We start from the raw sequence: 15,083 nt of genomic DNA on the forward strand, positions 1-15,083 counted from the left end.
GTATTTGCATCTTTCTCTGTGCACGGGTGTTTTGCCTGCCCGTGTGTCCATGCAGCATTCCTGTGGAGGCAGAAGAGGGCATCAGATGTCCATTACTCACCAAGCGGGTGCCGGGAACTGAGCCAGTCAGGGGGATCCAGTGCTCACAGCTTCTGAGCTGTCCCTCCAGCTCCCGTCCTGGAGAATCCTGGTTATATGCCAATGAAGCGTGACACTGTATCTCCTTACCTTTTAGGAACCGTGGAATTCATTATGGACTCAAAGCACAATTTTTATTTCATGGAGATGAACACAAGGCTGCAGGTGGAGCATCCTGTCACTGAGATGATCACGGGGACGGACCTGGTGGAGTGGCAGCTCAGGGTGAGGTTTTCCTGGTGGATGTTGGGCCTGGGCTGTGAATGCAGCTTAGTGTGGGGTGCCTGCCCAGCAGGAGTGGTCCCTGGATGCAGCCCCCAGCGCTACCAGAAATAAGATCAGTGTGAGAACACATTGCATTCCAGACTCCTTTTATGCTGCTCTGGGTGGGACTCAGTTTTGTGGTCATGATGGGAACAGGGAAATAGAAGATTTTAAGAAAAAAAATGCTGCTGATGCTGCAGTGTTATTGGCACTTTAAGAACACAGATTCCTAATTTGTCAATTACCTTCACCTCCCTTGGGCCCTGGGCTGCAGGCAAGGAACTCCCCTGGTGTACCAGTGTGTTCTCGAACTCACAGAGGTCCTGAGCCAGGGGTTAAAGCGGTACCACACCACACCCTGGCTGCTCAACGACCTCTTAAAAATGGGGTTTTGTGGATCCAACGGCTGAGTTCGGACTCCAGGTTCAGGGGTGCCAGTGAAGCCAACTCCAAGGCTTTCAGATACTTAGTATCTGTCTGAGAGTGGTGCAGAATTCCCAACCGAAGAGTGTAGTTAGGACCAGTCTCTCTTGGACTTGGATGGAAGCCAGTCTCAGAAAAGGGGGGAAAAAGCCAGTAAAGATAAGCCAGTTTGAAAATGGTCTGTGTAATAAGAAATGAGATGACATCCTAAACCGTGAGATGCATGGCCAACACTGTTTTCTTTTGCATAAGAAGACAATTAGAACTCTCTCAGTATATCAGAAAGTTTCATTTTGAAACATAGGAAGAAAAGGGATACTGGGAAACACTGCCACGGTGCTTTCTGTAGCTGGGCTCTGAATGCAGACACTAGAGAAATGTCCTTGGTCAGGGTGGGTATAGAGACAAACTGAGCCCTGTCAGATAGACACAGGCTATGGTTTGAAACAGCATAAACACTGAAGTTAGATAATTCTACTCTGGTTCTGTACTATGGTTCCTGACCTTTCCTGATAGCAGGTTCTGAGGGACGACCTCATCTCTGATGTGTGCTCACCTTTTCAACCCAGAGTCAGATGAAGTAACCTATAGTCTTTTCTCCTGTGTCTGTGTTGCTTTTCTGTGTGTGTGTGTGTGTGTGTGTGTGTGTATGTGTGTGTGTATGTGTACATGCATGCGTGCCTGCATGCATATGTGAATGTGTGTGTGTGTGTGTGTATGTGTACATATGTGCGTGCCCGCATGCATGTGTGAATGTGTGTGTGTGTGTGTGTGTGTGTGTGTGTGTGTGTGTGTGTGTGTGTGTGTGTGTGTGTGTGTTATCTTGGGAAAAAGCTTGTAAAGAGGGAGGAAGTGACCACACAGTCTCTATTAGCTCTTCCAAGTCATACTTACTAAGGGGTGAAATGTATTGAATCAGCAAGTACAAGCCTAAACGTCAAGTATTTAGTAACAGTGGACGAACACATTTCTACAGCTCGTGATCTGTGGTCACACAGACCTCCGGTTCTTCCTCCCGCCTTCCTCTGTCACTCACTTTGTGTTGAGAGGACAGTGTAAATGGGCTGCTCACAGCCTTTGTCAGTGAATGTAATCTGAACACCAAGCGAAAATGTAAAGATGACTGGGGAACCGAGTATTATATCACAAGTGAAAACAGTTTCTTGCCAATAAGAAACTCAGGTTTTCATGGTATTAAACACCAATTTTTAGAAATTACCTATCAAACAGGCTTTCTCCATTTAAAACTCTAGAGCCCATGATAATTAATAGATTATCCCCAAGCTGACTCTTTTGTCTGATCTATGCCTGTCTTACCTAGGACTTAAGGAGATGGACAGCCATCTTTTTTATTTGACTGCTTTGCAGATCCAGATGTCCAGGGTATATGACCTGTAGGTCTGCTTGCCAACTCTTAACGTACACTTTCATAAGAAGCACTATTTTGTCACCAGATTGCGGCAGGAGAGAAGATTCCTTTGAGCCAGGAAGAAATCCTTCTGCAGGGTCATGCCTTTGAGGCTAGAATCTATGCAGAAGACCCTGACAATAACTTCATGCCAGGGGCTGGCCCGTTGGTTCACCTCTCTACCCCTCCTGCAGACGTGTCTACAAGGATTGAAACTGGAGTCCGGCAAGGTAACATTAAATGGTGAAAGCCAGCTCTTAACTCGCTGCTTTTATCTAAGATGAGGCAATACTGTCTTACCCAGATTGGACTTAATCTCCAGGGCTCAGGTGAGTCTCCTGCCTCCGCCTGCCAATGGGTTAAAACTATAGACCTCACCACCATACCCAGATTCAACTACATCATCACTGCGTGTGCTCTTCATTTACATTTTATTTATCTAATTACTTTTTGGGTTGGATGGGTTGGTGTATATGGGCCCAGAGGATTGAAGGCTTGGAAGCTCAGAGTGGAAATAAGTTTAATAAGAGAGGAAAGTCCTTTGCCTTGACCTCCGAAGAGAGAAAGGAAAAAGAGGCTGAGGAAAGCCACCCTGTGTGTCGCTGAATACATGTCAAATGAAAGTCTGGTTCTCAGTGACCAGTCCTTGTTACATTTTGGACAAGTATTTAAATGCCTCAAAGCGATGGTTTCTTTGAAAATAAAATTGTGCCAAGGGTACCTGCCGTGCGGGGAATTGGGGACGACTGGGTGAGAGGTGACAGGAAGCAGGTCTTGCTCAGCCTTGCTTCAATCCTCAGAGATCCAGCATTGACAGCTTACAGGGTCTCTCGATTCCAGGAGATGAAGTCTCTGTACACTACGACCCCATGATCGCAAAGCTCGTTGTGTGGGCCGCAGACCGCCAGTCAGCCCTGTCGAAACTGAGGTACAGCCTTCACCAGTACAACGTGAGTGAGCTGAGGCCGGAGGCCTCCTGGTATACCTCATCCCTACGTTCCCACGTCAGACACGAGCGGTTCTTCACAGGGCAGTTCCCCAAGCATCAGCGCGTGCTGGCTTTCAGCTCTTCTTAATTTCAGTTGGAAAACAAAGGATTGTAGAAATAAAACCACTAATGTCCCTACCGAATTCCAGTGAAATCCTAGTCATCTCTAAATAAAGCCAACTATAGGGATGAATCTAATCAGTTTTCTTTAAAAAAAAATTTGATCTTCATTATCAGCCATTGGTCTGAAGTAGACTTTTTGTTTGGTTGGTTGGTTAGTTGGTTTTTGTTTATTTTTATTTTTTTGTTCTTGTTCTTGTTTTCTGAGTTTGTTTGGGGTTTTGGGGGGGGGTTGTTTGTTTGTTTTTATTTTGTATCACATTAATTTGTGGTACATAAGTCCCAACCACCTTAATTTCACTTCAGGGAAGGATTTATAACACATGATTTTAAAATTATTGTGTGCGATTAATCCATGTAAAAGGTGGGATTCCTATAGCTCCAGTCACTGTGGCCACAGCTGCATGGAGAAGCGCTCTTGTCTCCCCTTTATCACATCCTCACCCCATACTGTGTGCTGGCTGTCCTCGTCAGCTTCCTCAGGGGTCCTTGTTCCCTTCAGGACAGGACTCTGATGTTCTGTGTCTCCTTGGGCCAGCCTCGGCCTCTCAGGGCCCATTGAAGGCAGGGGCTGCATCCGGTTTGCCTCTCACTGTCCCCAGAGCCTGTGTCAGAGCCTGGCACAGACAGCGTCCAGGGAATGAAATAGGAGGGCTGGCTGAGCGAGTGCCCGAGCCCAAAGTCACAGCTACCTCCATCCTTACTCCTTTTATTTTGAGGAAAAAATGAAAGATGGTCTTGCTCCATTTTTTTTTTTAATGTTTGTATCCATGTCTAGACATTGGATTTCAGTGTTGGAAGGATGTTTCCTTCCAGGCTGTATTCTTGTTCCCTCTCCAATATCACAATCCTTCCTGCCTTCATTTGCAGTCACCCTATTTTGTGGAATGTTCTAAATGAAAATCTGGTCTCTTGCAAATAAATTTCATGTCTCTGTTTTAACTTTCATCGGTTTCCTAATGCAAGCCACTTAAACACCCCTCCCTGCTGCACCATGTCCTATATCCTGTTTCTCTTGTTAACCTGCATTTTGAAGTGTAGGTCCAGATGCTCAATCATAACTCCAGCGACGGTGAGTGTCGCCGTTCTGCCCGAGACATCTTAGTAGGTCATAGAGCAGGCGCTTTCCTGAATAGGTTGTCTTCTGTGCTCGGCTGGAACCTGAGTTTCTTCTCTTCTAGATTGTCGGCTTGCGCACCAATGTGGACTTCCTGCTCCGGCTCTCTGGCCACCCAGAGTTTGAAGCTGGGAATGTGCACACCGACTTCATCCCTCAGCACCACAAGGACCTGCTGCCCATTCACAGCACCGTAGCCGAAGAGTCTGTGTGCCAGGCAGCGCTGGGCCTCATCCTCAAAGAGAAAGAAATGACCAGCGCCTTTAAACTGCACACTCAAGGTACAGAGCCCTCCTTTCTCTCCTTGCCGTGTTCTCTGAATCAGCAGGAAACGTGCTTCTGTTTCTGTGACAGTCTTGCCTCTCTCTCTGCCAGTGACTGACTGTATTTTCTGAAGATGTTTTTGGGTTTCTCTCTCTCTCTCTTTCTCTCTCTCCCTCTTTCTTTTGTGTATATGTGTGTTGTAAAAGAAATCTTCATATATCCTAAGTACATAAGCATACATGTAAATATCACAAGTGTACAATAAGCATAAGAGCTTATATCACACATGCATATATGACAAGTGCACACATAAACATAAAAGCATATATCACACATGCATATATGACAAGTTCACACATAAACATAAAAGCATATATCACACATGCATATATCACTAATGCACACATAAGCATAAGATCATATATCACAAGTGCACATATAAGCATAAGAGCATATATCACAAGTGCACAGATAAGCATAAGAGCATATATCACACATGCATATATGACAAGTATACACATAAGCATAAGAGCATATATCACACATGCATATATCACAAGTGCACATATAAGCATAAGAGCATATCACACATGCATACATGACAAGTGTACATATAAGCATATATCATACATGCATATATGACAAGTGTAAGCACAAGAGCATATATCACATGTGCATATTTCACTAATTCACACATATATCACTAATTCACACATAAGCACTATTGAGTTCATTACATGAGTTCGAGGAATGCCCTAGCTTTTTTTTTGCTTTTTTTTTTTTATTCGACCTATTTTTTTATTTACATTTCAAATGATTCCCCCTTTTCTGGCCCCCCACTCCCCGAAAGTCCCATAAGCCTCCTTCCCTCCCTCTTTTCTCCCATCCACCCCTTCCCACTTCCATGTTCTGGTTTTGCCTATACTGCTACACTGAGTCTTTCCGGAACAAGGGGCCACTCCTCCGTACTTCTTGTACCTCATTTGATGTGTGGATTATGTTTTGGGTATTGCAGTTTTCTAGGTTAATAACCACTTATTAGTGAGTGCATACCATGATTGATCTTTTGAAACTGGGTTACCTCACTTAGTATGATGTTCTCTAGCTCCATCCATTTGCCTAAGAATTTCATGAATTCATTGTTTCTAATGGCTGAATAGTACTCCATTGTGTAGATATACCACATTTTTTGCATCCATTCTTCTGTTGAGGGATTCCTGGGTTCTATCCAGCTTCTGGCTATTATAAATAGGGCTGCTATGAACATACTTTGCAGAACCGGGTCTCTGCAAACATTAGTTCTTTCTGTATCTCGTGCTGACCCCTGTTGGCCGTGTGCATTCACTGCTCCCGTGGCTTGCTTCGCCTGCTGTAGCTACGACAGTGCCCTTGGTCTAAGGATGGAACACTGGAGAATCAGACTCCTGTGAATGAGCCACACTTCAGTGTTAAGTTTCTTCTTCCTGTGTTTCCATCCTGTGATTGAATTTCTGTCTGAATGGAGGGTGTCAGAGGATGCACCATGAAGATTGTCATGATTTGCACACAATGCTCCTTCTCCAACGCTCCCAATGGTTTCCCTGGCTTCTCCTGGCATCAGTTACCTGAGAGGATGGCTTACAGCTTCAGTCAGCTCTGCACTGAAAGCTTTCTCCCTCTAAACTAACTAAACAGTGACGCTCTCTCTCAAGCCCACCCCTCAGGATAATGCTGAACATTGGAGTAAACATAATTCTTAAATCTATTTATTTTTTATTATTAGAATTATAAATTTTTGGTTTATTTATGTGTATGTGTGTTTTGCCTGCATCTAGGTCTGTGCTTTAGATGCATGCAGTGCGCATGGAGGCCAGAAGAGGGCATCATATACCCTAGGACTGGACCTATGGTTGTAAACCTCCCCTCTGTCTGGGAGTTGGAAGAGCAGCCCCTGCTGTCTGTCTCTTTAGCCCCAGGATCATTGCATGCTCCCACTTCCTATAGGAGTCTGTTGTTCCCATCTTTGATTTTTAGCTTTGTTCAATGGTTGATATATCGGAAGCTTAAAGGATATAACCGTGTCTTTAGGTGTGTAAAGTGTCACGGTTCCAGGCTTCACACTAGATGGCTTCAGTTTAGCTGTCCCCCAGCCACTGAGTTGTGTTCAGCAGAGCGCATGTGCTCAGCTTGTAGCGCTGGGCCAGTGACACAGAGACACAGCTAAAGGGAGCCAGTGGATGGCAGAGACTGCGGCACTGTGGGACCTCTGAGCCGCCAGAGCACAGGAGCTGAGTCACAGATACTCATTCTCCCAGGGAAGCTGGGACCTCTTGCATCAAAGTCTCTGAGATACAAGTGGAAGTATCTAACATTTAAAATAGAACACAATCTGAGCTGCCAACCACAACCCGTGGTTTCCGTTCGCTTTCGTAAAGTGCACCTGCTTGGGGGTCTTGATACTTGTAATTTTTGCGTGGTTTCTGTTCACTATTGTAAAGTGCACCTGTTTGGGGGGCTTGATACTTGTAATTTTGTTGTTGTATTCTAAATTTTTTCTAGATCAATTCTCTCCGTTTTCATTCAGCAGTGGGAGAAGACTGAATATCTCCTACACCAGGAGCATGACTCTGAGAAGTGGTAAAAGTGGTGAGTGATGTTTCCTTACAAGAGGAATGCACAGTGTAGAGGCAACAACAGGTTAAACCAAAGCACAGTCAGCTCGGAGTTTTTAAGTGGGCGAAGTGGAACCGACTGGCTCAGGGCCATGGGGGTAACGGTGTGCATAGTATCCCTGCTTCTGTGTGTTTAAGTATCCCAAAAATAAGCCGAAAGATGTACCCAGCAGACAGCTGAACTGAACTATGGGGAAGTGTCAGTGAGGTGAAGGGGGTGTGTGACTTTAGGGAAGGTCTTTCTTTGTACTTTATCCCTTTCCCCTGCTCTAAGAGCATTGCTTTTGAATAAGAAAACAATGTTGCCAACTGTGGGAGGCAGACGGTCTCCCACGCAGGGCTTGAGATCCAGGTGGGTGGGTCACTGAAGAGCTGTCACTTAGTGTATGTCCAGTCCCCTGGCTTTTCTAATACTTTTCCCTTCCGTGGGTTTGGGTTTGGGTTTGGTTTTGGTTTTTTAACCGTGTGCTAGTTTGAGAAAGCACAGCGTAAAGACTGATGTTTTAAGTAGAGTTGGACAACGCTGGCGCCTAAGCCAGAAGATGGTTAATGAGTCATGACCAGGCAGGATACAGAGGGTCAGAATGCTGTGAGAGCCAGTGACTGTCCCTTCTGCTACAGGACAGTGTGCGTGAGATGCTAGAGTAGGTGAAGTATGCTGGATATGAGGACAGGAGGTATCCCTGAGCCATGGCAGCTCGTGGAAAAGGCAGGCCCTACCTAGAGCAGCCCCCTGCCAGTGTCAACCAGTCCTTTCTCAGCTTGGAGCAGGGCCTTCCTGACTCTAGAGATGACAGACCTCGTTCCTGTGCAGCAAACAGCAAACGCATCCTTGACAAAGTGATTATATTGTAACTATTGCGTCACCTTAGCCTAGATGGACATTGCTAGAAATGCACTCACTGGGCGGTCTCCGAGGACGTTTGCAAATGCCCCTCCACTCCATAGCATAAGGGGGTAACCCCTGCATCGTGGGCTGGAGTGTTTACTCATCCTCCTACAAAGCAATCTCCAAAGTCAGAGAACGTCTGACTACACATCCGTGTGCAGAGTGCACATATCAGAGTCAGGGAAATTTGCAGTGTGCTCTGCAACCTAAATTAGACAGAAAAATCACATGGACCACGGAAATTCAGATGAGCCAAATGTGCTATTCGGTGTGGGTCTTCATTTAAACCACCGAGTGCTGTTTTGAATTGTACTGGATTTTCTTAGAATTAAAAACGTTTCAATTTAAAAATGAATGAGTGCATAGTTGAGAAGCTGCCATGACTACTGCTCACTACATACACCTCGCCTCTGTAACACAGTCCCACGAAGATGCTCGGATTCAGAATGTAGCTCCCGGGACGTGTCCCAGGGAGTCCTTGCAAACTGCTAAAGAACAGTAACCAGGGGAGAATCCCAGACACCAAGCCCGGGGCCCTTCTGGGTCTAACGTAGGACCAGTCTTTAGTCTTCTTAATGAAAATGACCGTGTGTTTCAATACCGTGTTTATAACTTGAATCTTTTATATATTATTTTGTTACTGGTGACCATTGTTTTAGAATCCTGAGTTGGCCCTCAATAGTAATAATGGCTCAAATTTATTCAAGGCATTCAGATACAATATTAAACATTTTCTGGATTTTTTCAGAGCAGGCCAATAAGATTCATGCTGTTATTAACACCACCTTTATTTTCAACAACTACTTTTTCTTAACCAAGGACAAAGCTCAGATATTAGTACTTTTCCAAAGGTCATACAAAACTAATTGCAGCCCAGGTTTGACCCGATACTCCAAGGAATGCATGCTTACATAACACTACACCCACTAAATTTCCATGCTTTATTAAATGTGTACCGAGCTGTTTAAGAGTCTCCCCTGGGAAACAAAAATAACCGGCAGAGGGAATCACAGTTTCATGCTGTGAGATTATAGTCAGATCTCCACTGTAATTCTACTGGCATTAATGTCATTTAAACACTTACTGTCTTCTAATTAAAAAACATGATCTGGTATAACTGAAGACATTTTCTCCTAAAAAAAAATTAAATCATGTTTATAATACACAGAGTGAAGAATTTTCACCTACCCAGTGTAAAGCCTCTGAAAACAGCTGTGGTGACAGATGCCAGAAAGAGTAAACCAGTTTCTGTCCCCTCCCCTTGTGTGTGTGTTGTATGTGTGTGTGTGTGTGTGTGTGTGTGTGCGTGTGTGTGTGTGTGTGTGATTCTGCTATTAGGAAGTGTATGCAGTTGGAATGGAATGTGGGTATTGTAGTATGTAAAGGTACCAGCCATAGGGTTAATAGAATTCATTTTTGAATAGTTTCAGTTTTGTAGGTTTTCTGTTTTAAGAGAAAACTTTCTCATAAGTTGGTATGAAGAGGGAATCATGATTGTTTTATAGGCAGAAATCTAGAAATGTTCTAGAGTGAGTTCAAAAGACCTAGGCAGACACTTCCTGAGGACTTGTAACATAAATAAGCTGTAAATAAGGCGTGCGTCCCCCCTTCCCCCCTACGCGCGCCCCGGTGGTACGAGGAGCACAGGGAAGGAGGAATCTTCAGCAAAGAGGCCCCGTGGGGATGTGGGGATGTCAGGTGGTCCATTCTCCCGTTTGCTGTTAGCTGGGCCACATAGAGGGGAACGATACAAAACTGTGCTGCGAGGCTGAGTCCTCGGTCTCAGGACAGGAATTTGAATGTGAAACTGGGAGGGTTGAGATGGGAGGCAGGGAGGGCCCAGAAGATGTCTGAGGAGCCTTCGGGCCTTGGTCACTCCCGTAGAATACCAGAAAGGGAAGGAAGAGACTCCTAAGACAGGTTTGGGAAGGAAAGAACTTGGCAGCCAGGTGCTGCCCACTGGGCATCACATCAGGCAAAAGTAAAAGGCTTTAACCTGGATGGCGGGAGAATAGCTGTGCCAGTATGCCCCCCCCAGAAAGGACGGCAGTGGCCTTACGTGTTCATCACAAGATGCCAGCAGCATTCAGTGGGGCATAACTAATCAGGGCTGAGGAGATCAAGATTAAAAACATTCAAGTTGGAAGCATCCAGATGATGGCCAAGACTTCAGGAGTTCATCAAATGGTGTTAGCTTGCATCACTCTGGTCACAAAAATATTTGCTGCTGGAGATTGAGCCCAGGGCCTTGTCAATACCACAGGAGAACACCTATACAAAACTTCTGATTTCCAACCTGGAGAACAGTCATCCCCCAAGTCCATATTCATGTACAGCATGGATCATCTCATATATTCTTACGATCTGCTGCTGTTCTAAAGCACGTCACGTTGGCTTTGTTGTTACATTCCCACCCCATGTAGTGGCTGGCCAATGAGGGCACATAGAAACAGTCACCTAGCCCAGGCCACAGCGGCGTCCAGGTGGTAGATTTGGTTCTCACACCAGACCTTCTCTTTCTAGTTGATTGCTCTTTCTGCACTATCGCTGTAGCTTTTGTGTTGAAAATGTGTGGAAGATTAAAAGTCTGTTTTCAAAAGAGAAAGGTTTGCCAGTCCATTTGTACTGAGCCCAGTCAGAGACTTTGCTAACAAAAGCATTGCATCTGTGGGAGTTAAGATGCTGCCTTTTCTTTGAATAGCTGCCATCTCTGTTGTTACATAATGTTTTCTCTTTTTTTTCTTCAATTTCTCCCTCATTCCATGAAGATATAACCATAGCTGTGACGTATAACCGTGATGGGTCATATGACATGCAGGTAAGCCTTGTTGGTTCTGAACTGTGGCTTAGAGCCAAATCCTATCTCCCTTGTCCTGAGTAGGGTCAGTTTTCCTTCTCCCCTTTCCTGTAAGCTTTTGACTATTGTAACTGTAATGAGAATGCCATGTGCTTTCATTTCAGAGCAGTTTGAGGGAATCACCCTGACCTGTTTATTCAGGGCAGTGATTCCCTTATGCATAATCTCTTAGCATAATGAATAGCTTTGAATTAAATGGATAATAAGCCTCTTGGGTATGTGCACACATTCACCAAAACAGCATCCCCTGGATCTTCAGGCTTAGGAACCCGATATACACTTAAAAGTTATTGGGTGGTCAGATGTGCAAAGAGCTATCAGAAAATCTAAGAAAATCAGGCGTGCAGCTTAGTGGCACAAATACAGTCACATTGTGTAACTGTCACCGCTGACCATCAACAGAGCTGTTTAAAACTACAAACAAAAACTTTCCTTTCTCCCTCTCTTTCTGAGAGTTTAGCTCATAAATGCAATGTACTGGGAACACATTCCATCTTCCAGTGTCCTCTCCCCTCTCCCCTATCCTCAGCTAATCCTTCATGACTTTATTCCAACCCAGAGTTATTAGGGCTGCTTGTGTGAGCACGGGCAGGGAGCTGTTTGCTGGCCGTAGGCAACTCCCCACTAGTTACACCACGTAAGAAGGCAATACCCTTCCCCAGCAACACTAACTGTCAATGGCCCCTCTTCCTCTTCCAAATTCCTCTTCCCCTTCCTCTTTCTCCTTCCCTTCCTTCTCCTCCCCCATAAGGCCCCACCCCAACCATAATAGAATGTTGAAGAGCCCAGGTCTTGTGCAGGCCTTGTGCAGGTGTGCATAGTTACTGTGTGCCCCTGATTACGAACACCTGTGTCTGGGCGGTCACAGACCACCTGCTCCTCTGTTATATGTTCTTTCCACTCTTCCTGGATACTGCGCTTTGGAGAGGGTGAGATGGGCACCCATCTGTGGGTGCACACTCGAACTCACCGCTCTTGTTCTCAGCACACTGACCACTTGTACATCTCTGCATCAACCATCAGCCATCGCAAAAGGGAGCATTCCCATCCCCCACCCCACCCCCACCCCCACGACTGAGAGCCCTGATGTACTGGCAGACGCACAGATATTTAGAAAGCGGTTCCTGTGACAGCATGAGGTGTTTTCTTCATCTTTTGAAACTAAAACTCTGCCTTGTAAGCAGTAACAGCAGTGATTCTCGATTTGGGGGTCATGACCCCTACCACAGGGGATTCCTAAGACCATCAGAAAGCATAGATATGTATGAACATTACCACTCGTAACAGTAGGAAAGTTACAGTTAAGAAATAGCAATGAAAGTGACTTTATGGTTGGGGGTCACCACAACACGAGGGACAGTATTAAAGGGTGGCAGCATTAGAAAGGCCGAGAACCACTGAGCTGCAGTCTCTTCCCCTCTGTTCCTGGGAACCACTGTTCTGCTTCCTGTCTCTGTGAGTTTGGTGCTCTAGGTGCCTGAAGGATGTGGAATAATTTAATATTTGTCCTTTTGTGACCGGCACATTTCACTTTAGTGTCATGTCTTCAAGGATCAGAACGTCCTTTGGAGGTGGATAATTTTCAAGCATTATCTTCTCATCCATTCGTGTATGGCTGCAGAACGCTTCTTTCTGACTTTTGGCTGTTGCAAAAAAAAAAAAAAAAATGCAGCTAGTCATGGGTGTGCACAGATAGTTTTTCAAAGTTGTTTTAAATTTTTGAGTATGTATCTAAAAGTAGAATTGCTACATCATGCAGTAATTCTGTTTTTCATTTTTGAGGAACTACCGTAGTTTCCTGTAGCAACTGGAGCTTTCTGCATTCTCACGAGCAGTGCCCAGGACTGTGTCCACATCCTGGCCGTAGCACTTGTGATTTACCCCCCTTTCTTGTTGAATAACAACCATTTTAATTGGTGTGAATTGGGAAACTTTCTTTGTTGCCTTTGCCTGTCTCTATTTTAATCCAACTATTTTGTTGTTGCTGTTGAGTTATGGGAAGACTAGAAAATAATCTAAGATCACACAAGTCCCCATTTACACTAGTCATCATAAAGTGTAGCATTCTCAAAGGTTTAGTGGCTTCTAGATAATTCTACTCTATACTCATGAGGGGAGAAAATGTTTTAAAAGCCAGATAGCATCTTGGCCCTAATGTGAAGATAGTTTGATTTTACAGGCTCTCTGATTGGCTGTTGGAAAAACCAAAGTGACCGAGTCATTGCAGAAAAAGCTGCAGGGTAAAGCTTATGCTAGCCTTTAATTGAAAGAAGTCTATTGCAAGCTGAGATGCTGAGAGGGTTCTTGTTGTCTAGTTTTGTGTGTAGGCCCACACATGGGTCACAGAGTCCATGCAGAAGTCGGAAGACAATTCACAGGAGTTCCCAGGTCCACTGTAGGCTCTGGGGCTCCAACATGAAACTTAGGTCATTGGGCTTCGTCACTTGGTCATCTTGCCTGGCTCTTTTAAAGGGTGTTAAAATGTAAGAATTTAGTTACTAGTTCAGTAAATCTAATATATCACTTTTAATATGAACTGAAAGATTTCCAGTTCTACAGAATGGATTTACCAGTCATATGCAGCACTTTGAGGTGCAGCAGTTTTCTCGCAGACCGTGGGAAGTCTACTCACTGCAGACGTGTGCACTGCAGACGTGTGCAGTGTGCTTCACATCCGTGCCGCTCCACTGGGGACTCTTTCTTGTTCCAGGATGACTAGTAATTTTACCGTTTGGTTCGTGGGAATAAATGTGTCATTGTGAACGTTTAGACAAAACTTTCATACCCTAAGATTTTACAGATATTCAGACAGCTGTTTTAGTAGCGTAGAAGGAGAGTAAATGTCAGGTTTAACTTACGAGAGATGAGAAGTGATGTACAAATGCTTCCGTGTAGCCTATTTCCCTTCAGCTCCTACAGCACATTTACAAAGAGCAGACACAGACTTCTGTACAAATATGTTGGGAATTGGAAAGAAAAACATTGATTTAAATGGATTTTCCGTGTGCAAGGGAGCTTTTCTCTTACATGTATATTAGAGAAAGCACTCTTCAAGACAGAAAACGTGAGTCTGTTTGCCACCTCCCTTGAGGTGTAAGCTGTCGGCTGGCACAGCGTCTGAGAGCAAGACAGCTGGGATCAGTCTGCAGCCCCTGTCTTTTCTGATCACAGCTACAACCATGGGTCAGCTCTGTGTGTTGGTGAGATAGAAGAAATGTGTGCGGGCTCTAGCTTTATCTTGTTTCTTTGCTGACCTTGGCACGGGAAAGCTGCACTTAGGAACTCAAAAATGAGTACCAGCATATAATAGCCAGGAAAACTGGTATCTCCTGGCTATTATATGCTGTCTGGCTGTCTATTTGTATTTTGAGTTATGTGAATATAAGGGTGCATATGTGCAGCTGAGGGAAGTGGTCTGGAGAGGACAGGAAGGACATCAGACCCCCGGGAGCTGGAGCTGCCTGGCATGGGGGCAGGACCCCCGACCTCAGTCCCGCATGAGCAGCGCATGCCCATCCCCCTGGAAGCCGTTCTTTCCATTCTCCAGTGAGCTTTAACCTGTGGCGTTGAACTGACATGGATAACTTACATAATTATTTTTTTCTTTTAATTATCTTACTACTGTTTGTATCTAAGTTGTTCTCATTAGGAATCTTGGAGGATTCTACTTGAAAAATATGCTTTGGAAACTGCTAATGATGAAGACGTTCTGATTTTATTAACTCTACGGGGTCACTTATTTTAAAGACTTTTCCCTACCCCCAGATTGAAAATAAGTCCTTCCACGTCTTGGGTGATCTTTCCAGTGAGGACGGCTGTACCTACCTGAAGTCTTCTATTAATGGAGTAGCCAGTAAATCCAAGTTCATCCTCCTGGACAACACGATCCACCTGTTCTCTATGGTGATGCCTCCCACTCTTGTCTTGTCTTGTCTTGTTTCGATGAGGTCTTGAAATCTGCGGC

At 44.8% G+C, this 15,083-nt stretch overlaps 1 protein-coding gene across 1 annotated transcript in view; it reads left to right on the top strand.

Moving 5' to 3' along the window:
• Nucleotides 1-15,083, top strand: part of Mccc1 (methylcrotonyl-CoA carboxylase subunit 1) — a 45,959-nt gene that overhangs the window by 24,518 nt on the left and 6,358 nt on the right. The window contains exons 10-16 of the mRNA XM_052180628.1: nucleotides 236-363; nucleotides 2,280-2,463; nucleotides 3,074-3,183; nucleotides 4,523-4,739; nucleotides 7,261-7,347; nucleotides 11,031-11,080; nucleotides 14,885-15,022. Of these exons, the coding sequence (XP_052036588.1) occupies nucleotides 236-363; nucleotides 2,280-2,463; nucleotides 3,074-3,183; nucleotides 4,523-4,739; nucleotides 7,261-7,347; nucleotides 11,031-11,080; nucleotides 14,885-15,022 (914 nt within the window). The remainder of the gene's footprint in view (nucleotides 1-235; nucleotides 364-2,279; nucleotides 2,464-3,073; nucleotides 3,184-4,522; nucleotides 4,740-7,260; nucleotides 7,348-11,030; nucleotides 11,081-14,884; nucleotides 15,023-15,083) is intronic.

Source organism: Apodemus sylvaticus, chromosome 4, assembly GCF_947179515.1.
Source record: "Apodemus sylvaticus chromosome 4, mApoSyl1.1, whole genome shotgun sequence".
Taxonomy (NCBI): Eukaryota; Metazoa; Chordata; class Mammalia; order Rodentia; family Muridae; genus Apodemus; species Apodemus sylvaticus.